General features: G+C 36.3%; 2 protein-coding genes across 6 annotated transcripts in view; both read right to left on the minus strand.

Annotated features, from left to right (window-relative positions):
• LOC117408899 (myosin light chain kinase, smooth muscle-like) overlaps nt 1-16,460 on the minus strand; it is a 97,124-nt gene extending 80,664 nt beyond the window's left edge. For 2 of the 4 annotated variants that reach the window (XM_059032339.1, XM_059032337.1), the window contains exon 1: nt 3,125-3,406. The gene's annotated coding sequence lies outside the window, so the exon portion shown is untranslated. Of the gene's footprint in view, nt 1-3,124; nt 3,408-16,299 lie in introns of those variants that run through there. The other 2 variants (XM_059032338.1, XM_034014330.3) reach the window with 2 other exon arrangements.
• A 1,438-nt stretch (nt 16,461-17,898) lies between these two features.
• ccdc14 (coiled-coil domain containing 14) lies at nt 17,899-26,184 on the minus strand. Of its 2 annotated transcripts, none has more exons than XM_059032342.1 (13): nt 25,791-26,184; nt 25,437-25,492; nt 25,095-25,170; nt 24,913-24,985; nt 24,647-24,781; nt 24,192-24,413; nt 24,002-24,096; nt 23,065-23,623; nt 22,697-22,838; nt 21,113-21,195; nt 20,622-20,837; nt 20,394-20,526; nt 17,899-20,070 (listed from the first exon to the last, which is right to left on the minus strand). In XM_059032342.1, the coding sequence occupies exons 1-13, from the start codon at nt 25,821-25,823 to the stop codon at nt 19,062-19,064; spliced, it is 2,832 nt and encodes a 943-aa protein (XP_058888325.1). In that variant the 5' UTR covers nt 25,824-26,184; the 3' UTR covers nt 17,899-19,061. The 2 variants fall into 2 exon arrangements, with proteins under 2 accessions (XP_058888325.1, XP_033863672.3); XM_034007781.3 differs by having other exon boundaries at nt 17,901-20,070; nt 24,180-24,413.
• Nucleotides 26,185-26,449: the final 265 nt, after the last annotated feature.

Here is a 26,449-nt window from a genome sequence, read left to right on the forward strand (position 1 = left end):
TCCAATGCATCAAATTGCTGTAATAGTAGAGTATTAATGGCCCTACCACAGACAAATCTTTTATTCTAGGTTTTCATTGGTAAGCAATGGTTTTATACTCACAACCAAAGCAATGATTCAAATCTACGGTCCTAGTCTACTGATTTAAATCATGTTTCTGTTACTGACACTGCATGGTGGTGTGTTGTGTATGTTTACCTCACCTGCTGCATGTCTCTGGAAATGACTTGCTCATTCCTCATCATTTGCAGTAACCTCTATGTATCCTGTAATAAATGCTCCACTGTCACAGCTTTATGTTATTTAAAGTGTCCTTTAGCACACATGCTGGGGTCAGATGCACTTAGCCAATTTTTTATGGCCAAGTTTTGGTCCTGGAAAAATACAGGCTAGGGGCCACCATGGTATCCAGACAATCAGGTAGGAACCATGGTGTCTCCTTGCATGTACCTTTCCTGAAATTGAAAAGGCACTTCAATTTGTATGGGATGGGGGCTAATTTCCTTAAAACTGGCTCATTTACCCTGCTGTGTGGCCTGCTGATATAACTCCAAGTTATAACGCACAGTTTAACATTATTGATATGCTACTTCTCATTTACAGTGGAAATCTGAAGGTTGTTGAAATACATTAACAACATCAAATGGTGGAAAAAAAGATCATACAGCACAATAAATTACTTTTACAGCAAACACAGCCTTAGCGATTTAACAGTATGGCCTGTTTTTTAACTTACCAAACACTGCCATTAATGATTCTAATAATTCCACCATTAATTGTATTTGATCGGAAAAAAAACCTTGAGCAACTGTAAAAACATCAGCATTCACTTTATATAACCCTGACTGCAACTTTATAAAAGTGATTTCGCAAAAAGAACATTACAACATAAATCACTACAGGTATTCAGAAATTCGCACCACTGAATTCATTGATGGATGCTGATTCAACATAGTTGTGAAGAGTTTGGAAAAGAAACAGCACACGGAGGTCTGACACACTACAGTGAAATTCAGCAATGTTCAGGGCTGTTTTAAGAAATGGATGCCAGCAAAGCAGCTGTCTGCCAGTACACAGCTGGAAGAAAGGGATTATTTAATTTTTTTTCTTACTATTGAGTGCTACCAGTTAAACCATCTTTATTTAATTGCTTTTAGAACAACTACTAACAAATGATTTTAATGTGAGCGGAATTAAGTGCAATTCATTTTTTTTAAAATAAAAATTCCTAAAGATAATTACAATACCGATATATGCTAATTAAGCCATACAAAACAAGAAGTGCACTTCCTTTTCTTCCTTTATACTGATAAATATAAGATATTGAGATTGGTTTGATTTATTTCTTATGATAAAAAAGAAAAAAACAAAATACATTCATGTGAGGAACTTCCACATGGGCAAACACTCATACGCACACACATTTTACTGTAAATCATGAATCCTACAAAGCCTAGTATTAAGCAACGGGGGAATGAACTTAGTATACATTCCCAAACAGGTCAAGAAAATTCAGACTTAAATAAATCACCCAGACCTGGATGAACATCCTTGTAAAGCAGATCTACTGTAGCAAGTACAGTGTAACAGAGAATAAGCCTTCCGATGCAAAGGGGTTAAAGCCTCTTCAGGCTTCACTTTGATTTGAATTGGTCACATGTAAGCTCTCTACAGTGTCAAACTAAAGAAGCTCAGGTGTGACCCACTAAGATCACAGTTACACTGAAAAGCTGGAAATGTTTTGCAACTCACTTTCTCCTGTGGTGTAATCCATAATGGACAGGCTTTTTTGTATGATATGGACTAATTGGGTATATGAAGCAAATGTCCAGGAATTATGATTGTCTGCAGGGCTCCAGACCTTGCCCCACTTCTACTGCAGAAGTCTTTAATGGATGGCTACTGTGTTTTATTGTACCAGGAACACACAGTGTAGCAGAAGGCTGAAGACATGCATAGTTCTCAAATATAATATAGATTATATTATGTTGTACAGACAGCTCCCCAAACTCATACAAAAAATAAAGGGAGGCTAAACTTATTTGGGTCAATTGAAAGTTAATACACACTGGTCTCACTGATGTACAGTATAATACATACATGAATGTACAATTTAGTTTTTATTCATTTAATCACAGTTGGCTTACAAAACCAATAGGTAAAGCTCTTGTCAATTTGGAGCTCTTTATCGTTCATAATTAAGGCAGAGGGCAATAATCTCTCAAATTTACTGTCAACCCACACCCCCTGCAGAGACAGTCATCATAACCCTGGACCTCAGGACCAGTTTACCATTCCTAAACCGTTTACTGTGATTTTTATAATGCGTGTCTGTATTTTACGTTTTAGTCCGTACTCACTTTGCTTACACTATACTTAAACTTGCATGGGACATATGGCAGGTTTGAATCAACCTATTAAAATAAATTGTGTAGACACAGTGTACCTGCACATAAAGTTTATTTTGTACACAGCAACCGTAAGATGTGTTGTCAGTCAAGTAAACACATCGTGAACGTCAATGAAAAGTAACTACAACAATCTACTTAGAAACTATGCCATTCGGCTCATTACAAGCCGCTCGTTAATATTGTTCATTTAGTTTAGATAAATCGTAAATGTAATAAACAGCAGAGGCGTTTTAATTTAGTCAACATGTAAATCAACTCGATTTCTGCACAGATTTATATCTGCTGTAACCACCACACGTTTTTATTGCAAAACAAAAAGGTTGAATTCAATTAAAAGTGCTTTGAATGAAACTGAAAGAACAAACAAACAAACACACACACAAATCTTTGTTGTTTAAAATACTGCATAAAATATAGCATGATAATTAAAGTATTTTATCAAGACTTGTATATTATACTGTATATTGGCTTTATTACTAGTCTCATAAACTTCAACGCATCACCAAGTCAACTAGTGCTGCCGTCAGATGTAATCTGAATGCTGAGAATGTTGCTCTGTATTGGGATGATTTGTCCAATTTTCTGTTACAGATTGTCTAGGATTATGCTGCTTCTTGATTGTAAATGTTATCACATTTTACTAAATATAATTACGTCCCATTGATCTATTATAAAACATTTTCTGTGACACAATAAAGTTTTATTTAACTTACCCAAACTGAGAGTGCACACGCTGTTCTGCAAAAATCCTGAGTTTTTCAGCTACTGCAACTGCTTCTCTGGTCATAAATTGCGCTTCACTCTAAGACCGTACAGCCCAAGAAAAAAAAAAAAGCATTTCTGGGATATTTTGCCCCACGACAGAAATATGCACGATTTGGTGTTTGCGTTACCATCGACCTTATTAGGAAATGTTTTGATCTTTTTTCTTTTTTTTTTTTGCTGCTAAGTTTCAAAACTAGCTGGCGTGAAACTATTTTGACAACAAACGCTTGTGACCTATCAGAGCTCGGGAAGCGAGAGCCAAGTGAAGAAGTAAGGAGTTTTTGAGGCATCCCACCCACTGTAACACAGTGCAGGGTGCTGGATGTGAAAAAAAAAAAAAAAAAAAACTGTTAACCATTATTATATTAAAAAAAAAGAAATAGAATGCATTTTTTTAATATGTATGTTTTCTTTTGTGTGTGTATACCCCTCTTCACTTGGCTTCAAATTACAATCTAGGGAAAATGTATGACAACTGTCTGACTAAATCAAAAAAGATTAAATTATGTGGAGCCACTGCAAATCTGTGCTGATTTCTGTACATATATAGCAGGCATGTCAAATGTCAGACAAATCATAGGGTTATTCCCCTCTGTGATATCCAGACTTTGATCATATTACCAAGATTTCAAATAACAGCATGGGCAATACAAAACTGCTTACTAAGGGTTAAAGGTGCTACACAGCTGTAAATGAGTACACTGGACACTCAGAGCAGGTTTATATGTCTTTGAGGTCCTGAAGCTGCAGGCAGAATAATGTCTTGTGTTTATGAATATGGCAGGCACTGCTGGTAAAAGGGTACGTAAGTCTTAAACATGTCCCAAAGTAATGCTTAGTTCTACACTGAAATATAATTAATTGATGTTGGTTTAGTGTCTTCTAATGTACGTATCCAATCTCTATACAGTATAATAATAAATAAGTCCAGTTTCTTGGCATTCCCCAAAGGTTTGCTGTTGTCCACAGCAGTCAGCAGTTACCTCCTCCCTCCTTTTGTTAATTGATCCCCTGGGAGCACAAGGCTTGCAGAGACGCTCTCAAACCCGTTTTTACAACATATGACAAAACTAGGAGGTCAAAACTGAATTGGGTTAATTTAAAGTAAATATTACAGTTTATTTAGAGCAGGACTTTGCAGCTCTTATCATTCTTAATTACATGCGTTCTAGTTTGGAGCAAATGGCAAGAATCAAGTCCAGTTACTGTAAACCTGTAGTTGTCAAACGCTTGCAACTCTCCTACATCAATCAGTCATCATAACGTATAGGTGAAACAGAAGGACAAATAACCAACTGCAATCTGCTCAATGCCTTTATTTTCAGTTTTTACCAAAAAAAATCCTAGCAATGTAAAATATAGGGCTGTCTGTTTATTGTACTCTTGTAGAGAAAATTGGAAACATCACCAGCTTTACACAATCACTCAGTTGTTAGCATTCACAGACAATAGAAGCTGGTGAGCTGATTCTCCATCTGTCCAACAATATTAATGCAATATTTAACCAGCAAACGGATACATTCCCAGGAAATGTTATATCAAATTAAAAAAAAAGCTTTAGCATAGCCTTTAGAAGTTTCTCAGGCATACTGTATGTGAAACATTTAATTGATTTTTTTTGTATTAGCAGGCCCGTCATGACTTGGACATGTCAAACAGAATGGAATTTAGTTAGCTGGCACTAGTAAACTCCCAGTCCTCTGATCTTAATCAGAACTGAGCACCTTGCTGGTACAAGCAGAAATCTGAACCCAGTGACTATCGGGCATGGAGTTAAAGAAGACATAACACAAGCCCTTAAGCAAAATAAGCATGGCTCTGACATCCATTTTCAGAACTACAATAACAACAAGGGTTTATTTGTGCTTATATGATATGCACAGTATTATTGTAATAAAAATAATTAGAATAGAATAGGGAATATATTCTTTAAAAAATGGTTTTCATGGTGGACAGTGCATGAATTGGCTTCTTCAAGTTATAACAGTTTAATCAGAAATAACTCATAATTAACTCACTTGGTGAGCAATTTACTAAGCTTTACAAACTTGTAAATAGAAAAAAAATAAAGGATCTGCTCAAAATGAATATTAACATTTTTACTTTTTTAAGATGATTGGTACAAATTTAGATTATTGTTATAAGTACTATAAAATGTGATAATCATAAAACATTTTTTAAATAAATAAGAATGTAAACTTTGTGAATAGAGCCCAATACCAACAACACATTGGAACAACATAAATCTGGCCTTCTGTTCTCATCATGGCTGTGCTGTGAAGACAAAGACTGTGCTGCCTTTTGTCTTGAGACCAAGTCACAGATGAATCTAGGTTGATGTGGGCAAGCCACGGCATGCCCAAGTCTGACTTTAATCTTACAATGGCTCAGGAAAGATTTCAAACTTCAGATCTCTTTTTTATATGAATATATTAAAATGGTTTTAAATGAGGTATTGTCGGTTTTTTTCGTCAAAATGTAATTTATGAAATGTATTATATTCTTAAAAGCAGATTATAGCCAAAAGAAATAAAATAAAAAAAATGTGTTCAGAGGCAAGATACAGTAGAACAGCAGTACAGCATATGGTTTGGTCATTTTGTCTGTAATATGGGATTTGAGTCGAGTATGGATGATTAAAACACCTGCCAAATCTCCTGGCTGTCACTAAATCCAACATAATGTATTTGTTGGCTTGTAGAAGCACATAAATCCAGGCCTGTCAACGCTAACTGATGGTTGAATACAATTTAGGGAAGGTTAGAAAAAATGTAAGGCTTGTTGCTGTATGGTACAATGCCATCCAAATGAAAGTATTCAATTTCTTACACAATACAACTTTTAAGTTTGGAACTGTCTCTCATCAGTTTGCAGTTTGTCTGAAATGGCAATGTGGATATCAAGCTGTTATTTCATTTGTTGTACTGTGGATTTAAATACATTCCTGTGGAGAAAAATACCTTAAATTAAACAATTCAGTGTAAAATTAAAAGGTCACAGTCTCCAATAAATGCTACTTAATAGCAACCAAGTCTGATCAAAAAAAAGGAAGAGGTGAATTACCATGCACAATAATCGCAATCCCCAGACAGTAGTTTAAAGGCATAGTGGTACTAAAAAGGTTTCTATTCATACTAAGCACACATTGGGATTTAACATACTTGACAACCTAACAAGACTGTGTGCTGCTCGCCTAATACATCATCAGTGTAAGTAGACAGTGGACAGCTGCAGATCATTGCGGCTACGGCTTTACAAAAGTAAAGAAAATAGCCATATATACAGTACAGATAGACACATAAACCACCTATATAATCTGGAGATTAGGAAACCATAGGCTACAGGAAATATTTTTTGTTCTGCAAATGAACAACCCTCCCCCCTCCTAGCCACGCACAAGCTCTTAGGTGTGACAGTATGTATTCACTATACAACAACAGCCCCCTCTGCTGGTTTAAGAGAAACCGCTGAAGTTTTTGTTTTAAATAATTTGTAGAAGTAAACATTTTTAGAAGTAAACATTTTGTGTAACATAAAAAATACATTGAACCAAATAAGAATGCATCTGGTCTAACATTTGTCATTGGCGCCTTATAGATTAGTATAAATACCGGTATGTCTTTACAGTCTAGCCCTTCAGTGCCAGAGAAAGCACATCAAAGCACCTAATTGAAGGCAGTGGACACCAATCAATTTGTAGTCAGGTCAGCTATAAGAAATTGTTCTGTCTACAAGGCAATGGTTGGTAACAGACAGATATTTACGCCTTAAAATTGTTTTTAAACATTAATGCTATACATTAGTAAAAACAAATATCGTCGTCATCTTGCCTGAACTTCATTTACTTGATGTATGTAGTATGTATACCAATCCCACAATGCATAGTGACAACATAAAAGCTTAAGTACGTGCATTGTTCACCCACAGATTAATATCAAACAAGGGATATGGCCAATTTGTTAAAGGTGCAGATCCTTGCTCAAACGTAAATCCCACTAATCAAACAGAAAATAACACTACTTGCAATGTCAAAAGCCATATGTACATTTGAACTTTAATTTACTAACTTTGGAAAATGTTCACATTTTCAGTATGATTTAAAAAAAAAAAAAAAAAGTGAAACATACTGCATTGGTAATTTTCATTGCACTGTTAAGGGTTTTATTTTGAAGCCAGTGCAAAGACAAAGGATTAAAATAAACCATCAAGGAGCAGTCCAATAATTCAAATTGCCATTTCTTGGTAGAGTTTTAAAAACAAAATCTGAAAATGTGTCTTTGCCATTGCACCTTTTCTAAAACAAGGTGCTTAACATTCCAATTTAAAAAATAATATCTGTACCAAACACACAAATTATTCACAGCAGCAACTGCATTTAATCAACCACTAGCAACCTATAAATTAACTTGAGCCACCCTAATCGCCATGACAGTAAATCGTGTTTAGTAGAGTATATGTACTGTATGTATACACACACTAGCACTGTTCCTCTACATATTGTATAAATAGACCTACTTTCAACACAGTATGATTCAGTAGATTTAAACGTGATCAGAGAGCGAGAGAGAGAGAGAGAGAGAGAGAGAGAGAGAGAGAGAGAGAGAGAGAGAGAGAGAGAGAGAGAGAGAGAGAGAGAGAGAGAGAGAGAGAGAGAGATCAGTTGTTTCCTTGTCTGGTCCTTTATTTAAGGAGTTTTCCAAACAGTGTTTTTTTTGCAAACTTTCCAAACAGACAACTGTATTGAATTAGTTGCATAAACAGAAAATATCTTTCTGGCCCAGGATTCTGTCCATAAAAGGAAAAGTCTAATAAACAGAAGTGATCTGAAGGAAATAAAGAGTATTTCAAGTGGGCCAAAACTCCAATTTTCAATTCAGGTCAAAAAGAATGCATTTTTATCAACCATGCAGTATTTGAAAAATGGTTGATAAATATTTTATGTTTATAGATTTGTTTTTCTCAGCATAGGGTCAAGTTTACTTCTAGAATTTGGCAAAAGCAGTTGTGGTTATTACATTTTTCAAAGGGCTTCTTTTTTTAATGTAAGTAGGTTACTGAAACTGGATATTACAGGGATATATAAGACCACCACTGCTACGGCATATTGAAGCTCATTCACTGTTTCAAGGGACTGACAAAATTACTCAGTCACCCTGAGTGTGACAGCTGCTTTTAAAACAAAAAGAGACACTCTATACACAACATGTTACATTTAACAACTACAAAGACATTCACTTCAGTACCTGTAGAGTCCCAGGTCATGGAAACATGTCAATAATACAAAAAGAACATGCCAAAAAAACTTCATTGACTGCCAATAGCCCCACATTTGCATAGAGTCACTAAACAATATCTGACCAGTTGAATATACAGTACCAGTCAAAAGTTTGAGTACACTTGCTGGAAACTAGGTTTTTTTCATAATTGACAATGTTTTACGTCGTATACGTTTCTGTAAATACTTGAAAATGAAAACATGTTACAATATACAAAACAAAACATAAGGAGTATCAAAGCAATGTTCAAGAAAATCAAAATAGCCACCCTTTGCCTTAATAACAGCCTCACAAACACGAGGCATTCGGTTAACAAGTTTCAGCAGGAAATCACCCGACATGTCTTCCCAGCTCTTCTGCAGCAATTCCCAGAGATGTAGGGCACTTGTGAGACTGGGCAGGCCAGGTCATTAGATTGAGCTGTCCTTCATTTTCCTTCTTCGCCAGATAGTTCTTGCACAACTTTGAGGTGTGTTTCGGGTCATTATCTTGCTGAAGAATGAAGGACTGCCCAACTAGCCGTAATCCTGATGGAATGGCATGCCTCTGAAGTATGCTATGATAGCCATGCTGGTTGAGCTTGCCACGGACTTGGTAAAGATCACCAACTCTGTCATCAGCAAAGCAACCCCAGACCACGACACTGCCTCCTCCATGCTTGACAGTGGGAACCACACATGCAGAACTCACGCGCTCACCCTCTCTGTGTCTTACAAATACTCGGCGGTTGGACCCAAATATTTCAAATTTTGACTCATCGGTCCATAAGACGTCCTCAAACGTCCAGTTTCTGTGTTTTTTGGCCCAGGCAAGTCTCTTCCTCTTATTCTGCACTCTTAACAATGGTTTCTTTGCAGCAATTCTTCCAGTTAGGCCAGCTTCACACAATCTCCTCCGAACAGTTGATTTTGAAACATCTGTACTTCTAGCAGCATTTAGCTGAGCTTGTATTTCAGTGGCAGTTAATCGCCGGTTTCGCAGACTTGTGACTCGAATGAACTTGTTCTCCGATTCTGAGGTCACCCTTGGCCTGCCTGACCTTGTTCGGTCCTCATGAGTGCCAGTTTCTTCAAATCGTTTGATGGTCTTGGCCACAGCAGTTACAGACACTTGCAAAGTTCTTGCGATTTGTCTTAAAGATTGACCTTCATTTCTTAATGTAATTACGGACTTTTTTCTTTGCTTAACTGAGCGTATTTTGCCATTTTCTGCTCCCTTACATTCAGGAATGACAAACTTGTGCCTATGCTACCTATATTTATAGTAATCATGGACCCTCACCTGTTAACAATAATTGGTGACAAAAGGTTAATTAGGTAACATGCTAGTTAACTTGGAGACATCTAACAAAGACACTTTTATAATTAGGCCAGTGTTCTAACACCGTGTTATACACAGTTCAGACTTTTAACTGACCTGGGCTTCAGACTGACTTGCTTTGGGTGACCATTTCATTGAAATGGACAAGATTTACATTTTCATTTAAAAATAAATTTTTTGAATGCAATTCACTTATGATTATCAGCTTATATAAGTACACGTATCATATAATGAAATATTAAGTGTTTATAGACAAGTTTATACAGTTAAAAGCATAGATAATCATGAAAAACCTGGTTTCAAGCAGATGTACTCAAACGTTTGACTGGTACTGTATATATATTTTTTTATATACAAATGGGGAAAAATTGATAATCCAAAATGTTAGAGATACAGTAATTTATCCAGGCCGCACTTGCACATAGCTGAAGTGAGATGTTTACTTTGTATCCATGCACACTGTAAGTTCATGTGCATGCAGATGGTACCAGACCAGACTAACTTTGAAATCTCTGATATTTGACGAGGTATTTGATCAAATCTTTCTTTTGGTTCAAATGAAAATGTAATGTGCTCTACATCAGATAACCTGGTAATCTGACTTGCCAGGTTGGCATTTTCTGATAAAAAAAATGACAGCTGCGGAAACAGGTTTCACATTTAAATAAGATAGTGTTTATACGTTTTCCATATATTGTTTAAATATTTATAATTACATTTCAAATGTTGGCTTTACTACTGTAGATGAAAACGAAGAAAACATGTCGCTCAAAACTTCAGTTCTGAATTTGCTCTGCTAACTTCAGGCAGTGATAAAGCACCAAGCATATTGATGGGAAATGGGTGTGCCCTACATTGGCATTGGTTTAGATCATGCAGTGACTGGCTTGCAATGTGATCCTGGTTCCAACAAAGAGGAATGGCCTTCCACCTCACCACCAGTTTGTTGCGTGGAGAACAAACGTGTCTCCCAAATTTGGGGGAGTTTCAGAGATTGGGGAGTTTCAGAGATTGGGGGGGCAGAACTGGTGCGTGCATGCCAGTTAGGGGTAATATTGGGGCTAACTTGACCACTCATTTGGTTTTGTTTTTTGCAACAGGAATTGCTACAGCAACATGAATACAAACAGAAATACAATCTTTATATGGCAAATCCTGTTATGTTAACTTGACTGTTTCATGCATATAAATGTTTTTGGTTAGATTTTACTTTTTCCTGTATCCATCAGCTTTTATAACTCCCCAGTAGCCACTGTGGTAACTAAACATTAAATTAAAAGCATGAACATTTTTTTTTTTTAATGTGGTATAAATGCTACAGGGTTCCATAAAAACAAAAAACAAAACAAATCAAAAACACACAAATTCATATAAATCCTAGTAAGTATGCCATTTCAGCTTTTCACTCCTAACTTAACAGTAACATTTTGTTTTGCATATTGTGTTCAATCAAACAATTGGAATACCCAAGTTTAACCATCAAGTCCTATATAGAGACATCTTTGCTCTTGATCTCAATTGAACATCCACTTGTCATGAATTATTACATTGTACATTGTATATTATACTGTAACTGCAGGTCCCGAGGCGAACTGGAGAGATGGGCGGGGCCGGCGAGCTGACTGGTTAACAACCCGGAAGAGCCCGCGGGTAGGGGGCGTGGTCAGAGCACTGGAGTGAAAGGGAGAACTCAGCCTGTACTTTTCCATCCAGCGAGATTACCCGTGGTCAGGCTGGGACCCCGCCCCCTTTCATCTAGAGTGTTCCAATCCCCAGACTGAGACACCTGGGCTGGGAGATTTCCACACAGCTGCCATTCTGGAACCTTCCAGCAGGGTGAGGTGTCCGTTCTTGATTGGCTGGAGCTGGCGCTGCCTCCCTACAGCTCTCCTATAAATGGGGATGAGAGCTGGATCCTGGGGTCAGACTGAAAGAAGGAGAACAGAACAAATAAAAGGAGCTAAAGAGAGAAAAAGAGAAAGAGCTAGAGAGAAAAATAGCTAAAGAGAAGAAAGAGACGACTAGTAGAAGAACGTAACAACATAAGAAAGTTTACAAATGAGAGGAGGCCATTCGGCCCATCTTGCTCGTTTGGTTGTTAGCAGCTTATTGATCCCAGAATTAGTATTTGTTTATTTAGCAGACGCCTTTATCCAAGGCGACTTACAGAGACTAGGGTGTGTGAACTATGCATCAGCTGCAGAGTCACTTACAATTACATCTCACCCAAAAGACAGAGCACAAGGAGGTGAAGTGACTTACTCAGGGTCACACAATGAGTCAGTGGCTGAGGTGGGATTTGAACCAGGGACCTCCTGGTTATAAGCCCATTTCTTTAACCGCTGGACCACACAGCCTCCACAGAATCTCATCAAACAGGGGAGTTGATTCCAGACCCTCACAATTCTCAGTGTAAAAAAGTGCCTCCTATTTTCTGTTCTGAATGCCCCTTTATCTCCATTTGTGACCCCTGGTCCTTGTTTCTTTTTTCTGGTCAAAAAAGTCCCTTGGGTCGACATTGTCAATACCTTTTAGAATGTTGAATACTTGTATCAGATCGCTGCGTAGTCTTCTTTGTTCAAGACTGAATAGATTCAATTCTTTAAGCCTGTCTGCATATCACATGCCTTTTAAACCCGGAATAATTCTGGTCACTCTTCTTTGCACTCTTTCTACAGCAGCAATACCGTTTTTGTAGTGAGGTGACCAGAACTAAACACAATATTCTAGATTAGGTCTTACAAATGTATTGTACACTTTTAACATTACTTCCCTTGATTTAAATTCAACACTTCTCACTATATATATGAGCATCTTGTTGGCCTTTTTTATAGCTTCCCCATATTGTCTAGATGAAGACATTTCTCAGTCAACATAAACTCCTAGATCTTTTTCATAGATTCCTTCTTCAATTTCAGTATCCATTTTGGATCTTATTATAGTTTCCATAAGTTTACATATAATAGAAGTCAGGCTTATTGGTCTGTAGTTACCTAGTTCGGTTTTGTCTCCCATTTTGTGGATCGGTATTACGTTTGCAATTCTCCAGTCTGTCGGTACAACCCCTGTATCAAGAGACTGTTGCATGATCTTGGTTAGCGGTTTGTAAATAACTTCTTTCATTTCTTTGAGTACTATTGGGAGGATCTCATCCAACCAGGGGATTTGTTTATTTTAAGAGCTCCTACTCTCTTTAACACTTCTGCCTCTGTTATGCTAAAGTTATTTAAAACTGGATAGAAGTGTGAGCTGTGGCTGACAGCAGCTTTCTTAAGCAATAATTGAAGCTAAAGCAAACAAAAAGTTTAGCCTTGAACCCTTGCCTTGCGTCCTTCTTGACACCACCACAATACAAACAGCTTTGCAGAGATTACTTTCATTAGCATTTTGATGCTGTCTTTAGGAAGATGCAGTGTTCAATCTGATCATCTTACAAAGCAGAAAAGGCTGAAAAGAGAAATGGGCAAATTATACACAGCTTCTTTTATAAATAAAAAAGATTTTTAAAAAATTTTGAAGAACTTTGGCAAGCATACAAAAGACTTTATGACTGACTGATGCTTTAATGATATGTCGTACTGCCAATAAATACCCTCAGGATCTTGGATAATGGATTTAAAGCACAAAATCATTATAGTCAAAACCAAATTGGCACTGAATGGATCTCCACATATTTACTATTTCAATTAACATTAACTGCATTCAGATATTGTATCACAAATTGTTAACTGTCATTTGGGTTTAAGAGATGTTGCCACTTCATCAGTATGTTGGGTTATAAAGCAGATAATAGACCTCTTGGGCCTCTGTCCTTAATTTTGCATCTAATAAAAAATAATATTGACGCTGTTAAACTATTATACCCTGTGGAATGTTTTAAACAAAGGGCAATTGGGAGTTGTATTAGGTGTTGACAAGACTCAACCTCCGCTACAGCAATAATTCTCCGCTACCAATGAAGTTCATACAACTGTGCGTTAATCAATGAACAATGAACATTTGGATAGCATAAAACAAGAAAAAAGGAAACATTTAACATCAAGGTAACACATATTAACTTAAAAGTAGCCTGTTTTTTTTTTTGCACATTCCTACAAAGCAATTTTTTCCCCAAAGCAAAACATTCACTCGGGGAAACACTGTTATCAAGAATACATTCATTTCTGTTTTTACCCCACCCATCGAAAACATTACACCACACTCGCCTTGTTTTTGTAGCTTTGGGTTTGAGTGAGAATCGAGTCGGCTCTGAAGGAGCCGATGCAGTGTGTGGAACGGGGAAGGGACATCTGCCTGCTGCTGCTTGCAAGCGAGGAGGGAAGACCGGCTCAGTGGATACAGCATTGCATACATGTTGTGCACAAATTCAATTAAGCCAATAATTACTGTCTGTCTCTGTGAAAATGCACACACACACAACAGCAGTGGACAACTGTACAATAGCAAGCTATTCTTACATGAGGATCTCTGAAATAGTGTTTTTCTTTCTTTTTTTCCCCCTTCCTTACAGTTTGAGTGTTGTGGTGCCATGAATTACACAGAACGGTTCAATACCACGGTTGGAAAAGCAGTCCCAAGTTGCTGCGTTAAAGAGAAACCACACTGTGGGTCTGCCGTCCAGAGCGATGCCAAAGATAACATTCATTTTTCAGGCAAGCATTGCTGTATTGTAATGTGTCTTTCAATCCAGTTAGGGCTTATTTGAAAAGCTTTTCAGTTGTGTTATCACCCAGAAGTGCTCCTACTGCAACAACATGGCATCCTGTATCAATGTGAACTGCCCTGTGATATATTGATGCTGAACACCATTTATTGATACTGTGGAGAAGTATCCCTTAGGAAATCTCTTTGCAGAAATCTATATTAATAAATGCTGGCAATGTTTGTTCCTTCTTTAGATTTTGTTTGGAAATCATTTTTATAATTTATTTATATTTTTTTTGCATTTTGACTTACGATTGTAAAATATTGTAATGCAATCTTCATCTGTGCTGTACTTTATTTTAAATGCCAAAAGTTTATTTGTTTTAGTACATGTACTACTATTGGGTGTTTTAGTAGTTATGGATTCAATGTTCTATTAACATCAACAAAACCTACTAATTCTTGTTTTTACATTATTCGTTTTTAGGTCATTGCAATGATATTTTCCTGTCTCTTACTGCATATTCTTCTAACAGACTATGAAGAACTGTGATCTTTTCTTTGGGTGTTCTGGTCCATTTTGCATTACATTTGTCCTCCCCGTGACAGTTATTGAACAAAAGGGCTCTGATTTTTACACACCAAAAACAAATACTGTGTGTGGAATTTAACAGTAGAATCGTCGTGTAATGTAAATAACATTTTTGAAAGCTGAAATATTTGTTGACAATCTTCTTTTTTTTTATATGGAGGATTCAAACACGGGTTTGTAGTTGATATTGTACATCACCTGACATTTAAATACTGTATAAAGAATACTTAAAACAAACTCAACTGTAAATAAATGTTATCCTAATAAAGTGTTGATTGCACTTTGTATATTATACTTGATATACAAAGTAGTGTTTGTCATTAACACCAGTGAGTAAACACAACTTCATATTCACACTAAAAAGTCTTTCTACATCTGTGCTCTGGACTGTTTTAAGATAATATGCATTAATTTGACCAGTGTCTTAGCATGTGTATTTAAACAAGTCTTCTCTTGAGCACTTTGAGTGGTAGAATTTCATTGGTAAGGGTTTTTTTTTTTTTATATAAAATTTGGTGTTTTCTTATCTATAGTGGATTAAATACCAGACATTAGGACATGCCTGTGGTTTGTTCATTCCTTTGATTTCTCACTCCAAATTTGGAAATCTGGAGTACCAAGGTATGGTCCTATTTCTAGAAATAGAATATGATTTAATTTTTAGTTTAGCAGAAGCAAACCTTGCACTATTCAGTTAACAAAACAGAAGGCTTTTTATTCCCCACCTGTAAATAACGTTTACGATATGGTATACATTTAGCCTCTTGAGGTAAACCTATTAGTATTACTCACACTTTGACGGTTTTTGTTTTATTTCCCTTTTAAAAAACGACCATTTCAGAAATCGTCTCAAGCGTTTTGAAACTGGTAAAAAATGTAATCAGCACATTAGTCAACAATACACATTTAGGTGTATAGTAATTGAAGAAGACATATGTCCACTATTTGTTTTTACGAGTTTATTCATCGTGTGACTTTTCACTCCATGTCTCTGCGGAAGCTCAACATGACGGCTGCACCAACGAAGAAAAAAAACAGAGTTAATACCATTAATTATCATAATTAGGGCTTCTGTTTTTCGGGTTTTATTAATTGTATTTTTCGGTGCTTATTTTTAGCTATTTTCGAGTTTTATGTAAATCGTTTTTTGTTTTTTTTTCGGGGCTTTCGTTTTTGATATACTGTATGAAATTAGAGTTTTCGGTTACTTTCCAAAATGCTTGAGAATTTTTTTGTGCCTGTGTCAAAATATGTATAGTAACTCGACAGTACTTGCACACTTAAGTTGTACCTTTCTTCCTTTGCTGTCTTTCCCAACGAAATCCCTGTGGTCACGGGCACATTCTTCTGGGGGGTTTCGTGAGTCCGCATTTTTGTACATTTCCCCACAATTCTGTTTTAAAAGCCTGCGTGTCTTAACTGTAATACATCTTTAAATCCCGCTAACTACCCACCATCCTAATTGTAATCTCGTTTTAAATCTCGCAAGCGGAGTCTCCAATAGAAATGTAGGAATGTGCTGTCACTCAGTACTTGGGGCGGGTTTAAAGTATTCAGAACGAATCAATGACAGATACAAGTCAGGAAGGCGGGACATTGCCCAGCAGCACAGGTAAATATATTCATTATTATTTTTGTAGTAGGATTTAAAAAAAAATCTGAAAAGGGTAAAGTCAATGTGAATAGATTAACCATTTCCACAGTTTTTGCGGTGTTTATTGGCTATCCACCGATTTTTTTTTTTTGTATCGCGGGTTTTATCGGTTAAAACCGAAAATCGGAAGCCCAATCATAATCCCAGTCGTAAACACGTAGAGAATAAAAAAGCAAATAAGACGGCAACAATAGCAATAGCATTCTCTGGTGAAAAACCTAAAACCTAAGGTACTGCGCTCAAGGCGGAGATTTCCCGAAGAAAGTGAGCTAAATCAATTGCCTCTTTCATTGTTGTTTAGTTTAGTTCTTTCCACGCTAACTGCCTTTAATGAAGCTATAATTAGCCATTTTAAACCATGGCCGTTTCTTAATTGAATTATATTTTCTGACGACGAACAAATGAGCTAAAAACTATTTTTCTAGCTATACAATCCTTAAAGAAAGTTGATCACTACTGTGTAAGGAAAGGATGTAGTCACTACACTACACACCGTTGGTTTAAAAGACATTCTGTCTGGAGGAGCAACGTCTCTTTTAAAATCTTGCAAATAACACTGCAGAATTAGGAAAGAAACAATTGAGAGGATTAAGTATGCGTTTACATTAAAAGGGGCGCTATTTAAATTACAATCGGGTGATACACAGCAGTGAACCTGTTTTAGAGCAACGAGTCAGTCAACACGCCTTTATCAGTGTTTCATATTTCATCCTGGTTATAATGCCAGGAAAGCGCTAAACTTAGTGTACATAGGATTACTCTCACATGACATGCTGGACTGTTACTAAACTGTTTCATATTTTTTGTTATTGTAAATGCCAGCAATAAGCTAAACAGGTATTTTCAAAACACCTTTATTTGTAGACTTAAGTACTGTGTTAGTGAAAGACTGTAAATATGATTCTCACAGCTGTGCTGGACATTTGGTTTTCTTAACTGTTGTAATGCAATTCTTAGGTTTTCCTGCTTATTTTAATGCCAGCAATGAGCCAAGTTACATCTATAAACATTATGACAGGTTTGAAGTGTCTTCAGGTGCTTTACTTACTATTACAGCAACAAGAGTCTGATTGAAAAAAAAAAAAAAAGTGAATTGTGTTAGTATTTATTAAATGTACTTATTTTAACTAGCAACATTATACTTCTGTTCAAATGCCATATTTAATTATTAATACATTGATAAAAAGTGGGAACAAATGAAATTGGCCATTTTTGAAAACAGAATTTGGTATTCCCAAGAATGGAACAATTAATAGCCCTAAAAGATGGTTACAATTGAAGGCAGTGCAGACGTCAGCGTTTTATGCAGTAGTATAAAGCAATTTTATGCAGGCCACCAGTTAAGCATGCAGTCTATATCTATGATAACAACCGACAGGGCTGCATAGGATCAGAGGATGTTTCAAAATCAGAGGCAGAGCTGCAATAAATGTCGTGTTTAAATTTAAAGTAAATTGTAAAATTGTTGAGATACTTGTGTTGGAATGTTGTTTCAAAATTGTATGATGCAACAAAAATATATTAAAAAGGGTTCATGCGTGGCCGAAGGTTTCTCACTGATAATTTACCGTTTATCAGTCAAAACGGCAATTTTCTCATATCTAAAAAGCTTAGAGGGAATGTTGCCGTTAAGTGTAATTGTAACAGTACACCAAGTGTCATGTAATAAATTAATGTAACAGTTTTTTGTAAAACAAAGTCTTAATAATTCTAATAAAGGCTTGTGCCAACATTTGTATAGCAATAACTTACAAGAGGAATTCCTGTTTTAAAATAATCATGCTGAATATTTTGTGGTTTTTTCCAAGAAAAGCTGTAATATCTTGTTTCCCAGGAGTGGGATATTAAATTGCCCACTGATCCCATTCTGGTTTATTTACTAAACATCTTGGTATTCTTGACTTATATAATCATTTCCTCTTCAAAAATAGAAAAGAGATTTTAATAATCAAGATGCCCCTCAAGTGCATTAACATTCTAAATGGTTACTGCCAAGAGAGGAATGTTGTACCAGTCTTGGAAGTAACTGTTGCAGAAACCAATTCAAATGCACCAAACAAGACTAAAATAAGGTTACTAAAGCAATAACAGGTACCACAAGGAGTAATACTGTTGTACGGAATGTTTTCCTGTAGTGTTCATTCGTTAATGCAAAAGCATCAAAACATCCTTCTGGAATTACATTCTAAATGTAATACAAAAAAAAAGTGAAAAGTTACAAGATGTGCTACACAACATTTAACTTTATTATATACATTCTTCTGTAATTAAATTAATTATAAAACATTGACTATTGCACTTTTGCATACAAAAATACAGAAATATATCCACACTACAAACCTTACTACTCAAAATTGATTTCTCTACATTTCTTAGGGGAAAAAAAATAAAAAATCCTGTTATCGCTTGAGATCAGTCTGTATGGTTTTTTGTAAGTTAGCTATACTGGCATCCAGCGCTGCAAGTCCATTTCTGAAGTCCTGTTCATCACCAGTGTTAAATGTGGATGCAGACATCAGGCTCCAATCTGAATTTACTGACTCTCCATCAAAGGTTGAAAAAGTTGAGTCAACTGCTGCTATTCTACTTTTGTACATCTGCCCTCCGTTTCTTTGAAGCGGTAAGGAGCTGTGAGAACGTTTATTTATCTGAGGCACCTCTCTCTTGTTTCCTGTGATGCTGGTACGAAAAGTGTCCATCGTACCTAAAGGTCTTACTGGAATCTGACCTTCAATCCTGCTCGCAACTTGACTTGAATTTTCTGGTACATTTGATTCACCCGATATGTATGAAAAAGGCTCGATTCTGGAAAAGGTTAACTTCTCAAAGGCATTAGTTAAGGGTTTTGATTCATCACATTGTACTGATTCAAATGCATGGATTTCATTACTGTAATCTAATCTTTTTAAAACGCTGTCAGATTGCAAAGGAGGCGTTTTCTTCCTCACCTCGAGGGCCTGTTTCTTTGAACTGCTGATAACTGGAACATATGTGGTCTCATCTAGTTTTGGTTTATCACGTAAAGTAAAGCAACCATCACTTTCAGATTCTGCAACTTGCCTTGTGATACTGCCTTGGTTGCTTGGTGAAAATCTTTCAGAGGAGGATATAGTACTGCCCTTGTTCCACGATGTGCCTGCAGATTCATTGGCATAACAATAAATACTTTCCACGTTTGAGTTTTTATTTGATGATGCAGTGTTGACTGGTGATGAACCCCACTGGTCAGTCTCTAATGTGTTGAGGAACAGGTGTACTGAATTTGTGACAGGATCTGATGCTAAGCCAACCTTTTGTTGGTTTTCATAGAGTTCTAGAATGGTTTTAGTAAGGTGAGATCCTGCTTTGGATCTGTTATTGTCCGTATTGAGTTCTGAAAGAAGTCTGGTCATACTGCCCTGCAAAGTCCTGTTAAGGTAAGTGAACAGGTAGAAGATGAATGTTTGTTATGTGCAAATAAATAAATAGAAAGTATAAAACGCATTTTTAAAAAAGCCCATTAAAAAAATACTACTACTAATAATAATGGTGCCCCCTAGTGGCCAATTTAATGTTATTCTTTTTACTGTAACACTGATCAGGATATGATCAGTAAACACTGTAAAGACCCTTGTCAAGAAGGTGACCACACCATGATGTTTCTTTACTTATGAATACATGAAAATGTAATATTAACATGCAGGTAAAATGTAGTGATTGAGCTGCATGATTAAAACAACAGTATTTCTCACCTGGTTAACTCTCGCAGTCTGTTGATCTCAGCATCACGCTGTTGAAGACTTATACTTAAAATCTGATTTTCCTTTTCTGAGGCTTCAAATTTAAACTGAAAACTCTTCATTTTTGACAAAGCTTCATCCACATCTACAATGAAAACAAAACAACAAAAATCAAATGTGTCATTAATGCTTTGTGAAAAGCAGAAAGAACAACGGACATCTATGAAGTTGACCCCTTACCTATCCTGACCCTGGCTGTGTCCACCTCATACTGCTGTCTGTTCTGCAGCAGCACTTCTTTTTCCTGCATCACTGTCAACAGCTGTTTATTCTTCTCTCTCTGATCATCAATCACTTTAAGCAGCTCTTCATTCTTTTTCTGTAGCAGTTCCACACTCCTGTGGGCTTCCTTCAACTGGGTCTGCAGTGTCATGTTCATAGACTGCAGTGAAATAACTAAAAAGAGAAGACCATGTATGTTACTGTTAATAAGACGTGTCAGCACTAACAAAATAAACTTGCGTATCCATTTTAAACAAAATGCATAACTATTAGTAAACAAGTACAACTGAATTAATCTAGAAAATGTTAGCAGTAATATACTTATCTTTAATTATGACTAATGGCAAGATAAATATACAGGTACTATATGTTACTTAAATATAAACAGTTTTGTAGTGTTCCGCAACAATTAAGATTAGAATATACAGTAATAAAGGCATATAACTTACTTTCAAAGTTACAGTCCACAGATCTGGATTCTTTTTCTGCTCTCTCTCTCTCCTTTAACTGTTGATTCACTATTCTCAATCGTCTACAGAAATACAAAGGTTAGTTCAGACGTTGCTGTCTTGCCGATTGCTACTTTTCACCCGGTGAATCTAAAAACAGTGGATGTTGTCATGCTTCTAAACTCTGCATTAAAGAGCTCAGCTGGTCTCTGTTTGGCCCTATTTTGTACCTGAACCAGCAATGGTAAATGATGCAAACCAACCCCAGCTGATATTCCTTCCCTAGCCAGCCAAATGTCAATCCCAGTGGGCTTCGACGAAAATCAACAACACTGCAAAACCTTGATTCAACATTAAACTAATTGGAGTATACAAAGGGTTATTTTTCATTACTGTTTTTTATTATGGTAAATTATGGTAAATTAATGTGCTTATTTAGGCACTCAACGACTTGACTGGGGAAAGATAATGTAGGGTTATTTCTTTTTAGCTTAATTATTGATCTTATTGCTTCATTTAAATAGTTTTCTTTATGTTAACATTTCAGGGCATTTTGTTAATGCACATCTATTTTTGTTTTTCGCTGTTCTACATTTTTTTAATGCAACTGTTCATTTTAACCTTTTTTTTTTTTTTAACACAACAGTACTCCAGCTAACATAATCCAGCACCTCTGCACTTAAGCATTTGTATGTCAGCTGACAAGTGTTCAGCTGATATCGCACCATGCCTTTCTTCTTAAAGGCATACAGCCTCTATATATGAACCCAATATCTCTCACAAGCACCTCAGTACATAGTTACGATATCAAAACAAACGGAATACGCTTTTTTGTTTTGTTTTTGGTGCATAGGTATAGCTATTATGTACTATATATCACCTTACAGTACAATAATACAACAAAAACTGGACTGAATGATAATACCCGAAAATAATCTTAATATTTCTTTAATAAAGTTGCCGGTGCAAATATAGTATTAGTTGGTGGATTGCGCTGATCACCGGCTTATTTTGACCCCCTGCATTCATTGTCACTATTTTTGCTTTGAAAATAATTAGTTATTTTTTTTAGCAGTCATTTATAACGTTTTAGCCTCTCAAAGTGCACAGAAAACCCGCCCCTTCAACTCTCCGATTGGTTAAATGCTGTGTCAAGACGTAACATGGCTGTCATGTGGTTCCAAGATTTTTTTTTTTTTTCAGACAGCAATGTGCAACTTATCTAGTCTGCTAGAAGCGCAATCAATCCTTATTGTTAAAGGCACAGTAGCATCTGCAAGACGGGCGGATCGGGTTTTTTCAGTCGGATGGCGACAGACACTTTGCCGGGTGACCCAGCCGGCTGAAAAGGCCTGAGGAGAACCCTGAATACACTCCAAGACTTTTGCAAGAACTGAATATTTAAGGCAAACAAGTAATCACTGCTAACTGATCAAGAACTGTAACTGCATTTGGGACATTTCATATATTAAGAACTATGTTCCTGGAAATGCTATACTGCAAATAGGCATTGGCTCCAGACAAAGTCAGTTTTCTAAGTCACTTTCTAGCTACTGTAGTTTGGTTCTTAAGTGTGTCACTGACCTGCGCAACTGTGCATTCTCACTTCGCTGGGGCTGCAGAGCCAAAGCTATTTCTGCCTGCACGTTTGTACTTCCAATCACAGTAGGTAGCAAAGACACACTCTCCTCCACCTCTCTTATCAGCCGGTGAACTTCAGAGTCAGCTGGTAAGATAAGAGAAAATTGCTACTAAAATCAAAATCATCATTTCGTTTTTATAGTTTTCAAATGTCAATATGAATTATGCAATTTTTATCTGATCTGAGTAAGGTTAGAGTTACAAAACAAATAATTGTGCTGTAAGAGTTTTGGAATAGTGGCCACTGAGGATCAAGCAGAGACCACCTTTTAAAACTACTGGCTATTCTGAGCAAAAAATAAATACAACACCTTGATCAGCAACAAGTGCCTTTAGTTCTCCTAGAAGATATTTTACAGTCGCAACTTTCTTCTTAGTCTGCTCCGGGCTCATCTTCTTAGTCTTTAGAAGCCTCTGGTTATCAAAGCTGGTTTGACAGCTTGTGTCTTTCACTGGTGTGATATCTACACAGTCCAGGTCATCATCTTCGCTTGTATTTCCTTCACTGTGCTCAGACTCAGATTCTTCACTGGAAAGTTGGATCCGAGTTTGTGAATTAATAGGCACAGCAGGTTGACGGTTTTCTGCCTCTTGCTGTTGAAGATGGGAAAGATGTCTCAACAACTTGTGCTCCTTTAACAGCTGACGGTTTGACTGCCCAAAGCCTGCTTCAGTGCCATACATTTGCTGGGGTACACCCTGCACTTCATTTCCACTAGACACAGCAGGTGGTGGGAATGTAAATACAGCTGGAGTTGTATGGGCAGGCTGCATTGATGGGATTGCTGTAGCTGGACCTGCATATACAGGAAAGTAGTTGATCCCTCCTTGTGGAGACCCATGGCTGTATACATCATCATTGGACATGCTCTATAAAGTTTAAAGCAGACATGAAATAGGTGGAAGTTTAAAACTAAGTTTAATACATTCCAAAACACAGCATTGAAATATTTTATATTGGTTATGAAGTCTGCAAGTAATTTTTGCACCAACAAACCATACAGTGGAAGCAACAAATGATTGGTAACAAGATTCTACTACCATAGGCCATAATAATAGATCAAATAACTTGACCAGCTTAATATGACCACCAATTATCATGAGGAAGGGTTAATTTTTTTAAAAAGCAGAATGAGCATTTTCACTGATGCAAACCACATATTGACAGATGGTGTCCTCCAATTTTCTTATCAGTGTCCATCTGTATTCATTATCAAAACAAACTGTCAACTATTCTTGGATACTTACAGTCGGAATACACAGAGGATTAGCTGAATGTTGTGGAGACAAAGCAGGAGTGGAAGTTGTCAAGCGACGGTTAAATACAGTTGAACTTTGTTTTCCTAAATGGGGGAAGAATTAAAAAAACCATGATTATGTTTAAATGCCTCACCTTATTTTAAATAATTCAGACATATATATATACCTGAATCTGCACCTGCATATACTGGTTGTGTAAGGGGAGCACCATGCATTGCAGCCTGGCAGTTCAGTACAGACATCTGTGTTTGAACATCATCAGTCAGGGCTGGCTGAGCCTCAGGGGAGGGCTGAGGGACTGGGATAAACACCGGCTGACCATTTGGAGACTGTGCTGTATTTAAACAGCGCTTTTCTTTCATCACAGGGTTTGTACTGGAAAACAGGTTCACCTTTTCCACTGCAACAACAAAAGTGTCCAAGATTCATTTTTTTAAATCATATTTTTTCATCCAGTTTAGTTTGTACTACATACTTCTACATTTGGATGGGTTTAGTTTGTAGAATTTTATAATGATAACAAAATAATTGAAAACTAGCTACAACTTACTAATATGAATCTGCTTTTGTGTGAGATGAGTACTTGTAATATTAACATTGAAATAAGTGATAATGTACCTCTGCACTACATACCTGCTCCCTTCTGAGTTACAGAGCCAGTTTTGTGGTGGTCTTTCCTTCTGCCATTCTCTCCTTTACCAAATGTTACTTTGGTCTTGAGTTTTGAAGCAGTTACTTTTCCTGGTTTTGAGCATGAAGGCTTTACATCTGTTAAAGGTGTAATATATATATATATATATATATATATATATATATATATATATATATATATATATATATATATATACACACACACTGGTAATAATAATAATAATAAGCTGCTAATAAAATAACCTTACCAGATTTCTCTGTCTGCAAAATGCCTTGTAATAAAGCAGCACAGCGGTCAAGTCCTTTATGTATAGTTGTAACCTGAAAGGGTACATTATTGATTAAAATCAGGTTCCTGCAGTAATACACAGCCACATCATGATTTGGTACTGTGCCTTGAAATGCTGCTACTATGTTACGTAATAATGACCTGGTCTTCAGAGTCTGTGGAGTACAGAGAGTAGCCAGAATCTACAGAGGCAGCAGAGGGTTTCCTCCCAACTATCCTGTAAATAGAGAAGCGTATTTTAATATTTGAGCTAAAATAAACACAAATAAATAAATAAATAAATAAATAAATAAATAATCTGCTCACTTTGCTAGCAAACAAAGTACCGTGTTAATTTTTGGACGGACAAGTTACCAGTACACGTTTGTCAATATTAAACTGTCAGTACACTAAAGTAAGTTATTCAAGTAAATAAAATAAAATTGCGTTATTTGTATTTTTAAAAATGAATGGGCTACAGATGAAGATCTACGACATACTTACCTTTTGTTTCCCACTATTGCCTTGGCAGAGCCTGCAAGCCTTCCTGAAGAGACTACCTGTCAGTAGAAACCCATTTTCAGTATTCTTTTATTTCTTCCTATTCATATTTACAATAGACTTAATCTAGCTTTTCTGAATTTGAATTTAAAATGATACAATTATAGATTCGGGTTTGTAAGAGAATAAAACACTTGTTACTGCAGTTATACGTAATGAGTATATCGATTTTTTTACTGATATAGGCACTACACTATGAGCTTGCAGTACGCGTCAATATAATAATAATAATAATAATAATAATAATAATAATAATACATGATCATTCTTACGGAACCCAAGCAGTTACAATCTTACCTTGCGAGGTTTATTAAGACCTTGTCTTGCCATTTTATTTTCTTATTAAAAATAAATAAATAAACAAAAAAAAAACAAACAAAAAAAAACGCCAGCAAAACTCGGAATAAAACTAAAGAGGTGTACCCTTGAGGTTACATTAACATTACTTTCAGGTTTTTGCTTTTGTAGGAATCGCAGTTTTCCACGTCTGTCGATAAGAAAATAAATAAAAGAGTTTCAAATATCACCGCCAGAAAAGAGTAACCAGTCATAATGACTCACAGTGACAAATATGTGTACGGTAATTACGAATTAAGCAACACATTTATCAAAGAAACAATTGAAACAATTTGTGCAATTTAGTCGAGAACAACACTTCTGCTTTCTATAAGAAACTGCAGTGCTTCTAAGTTCTTCACTTTAATTTTTTTTACTAAACGGAAGTAACTTCACAAACCTTTAAACCAATCATCATATAGCAATTCTGACGTTCCTTTAATATAATTGGTCAGTAGGACGACAAAACTTAGAGAAAAACCCGCCTCCACAGGAATGCCCTCGTCACTTTCCTTTCAAGTGATTGGTGCTGAAGCATTACATTTTGTTTGAAAGCAAAAGGAAGGATTCTACGTTATTTGCGTACATAAAGCCAATGGTAGTTGTGACCACACGCTCAT

This window comes from Acipenser ruthenus, chromosome 10, assembly GCF_902713425.1.
Source record: "Acipenser ruthenus chromosome 10, fAciRut3.2 maternal haplotype, whole genome shotgun sequence".
Lineage (NCBI taxonomy): Eukaryota > Metazoa > Chordata > Actinopteri > Acipenseriformes > Acipenseridae > Acipenser > Acipenser ruthenus.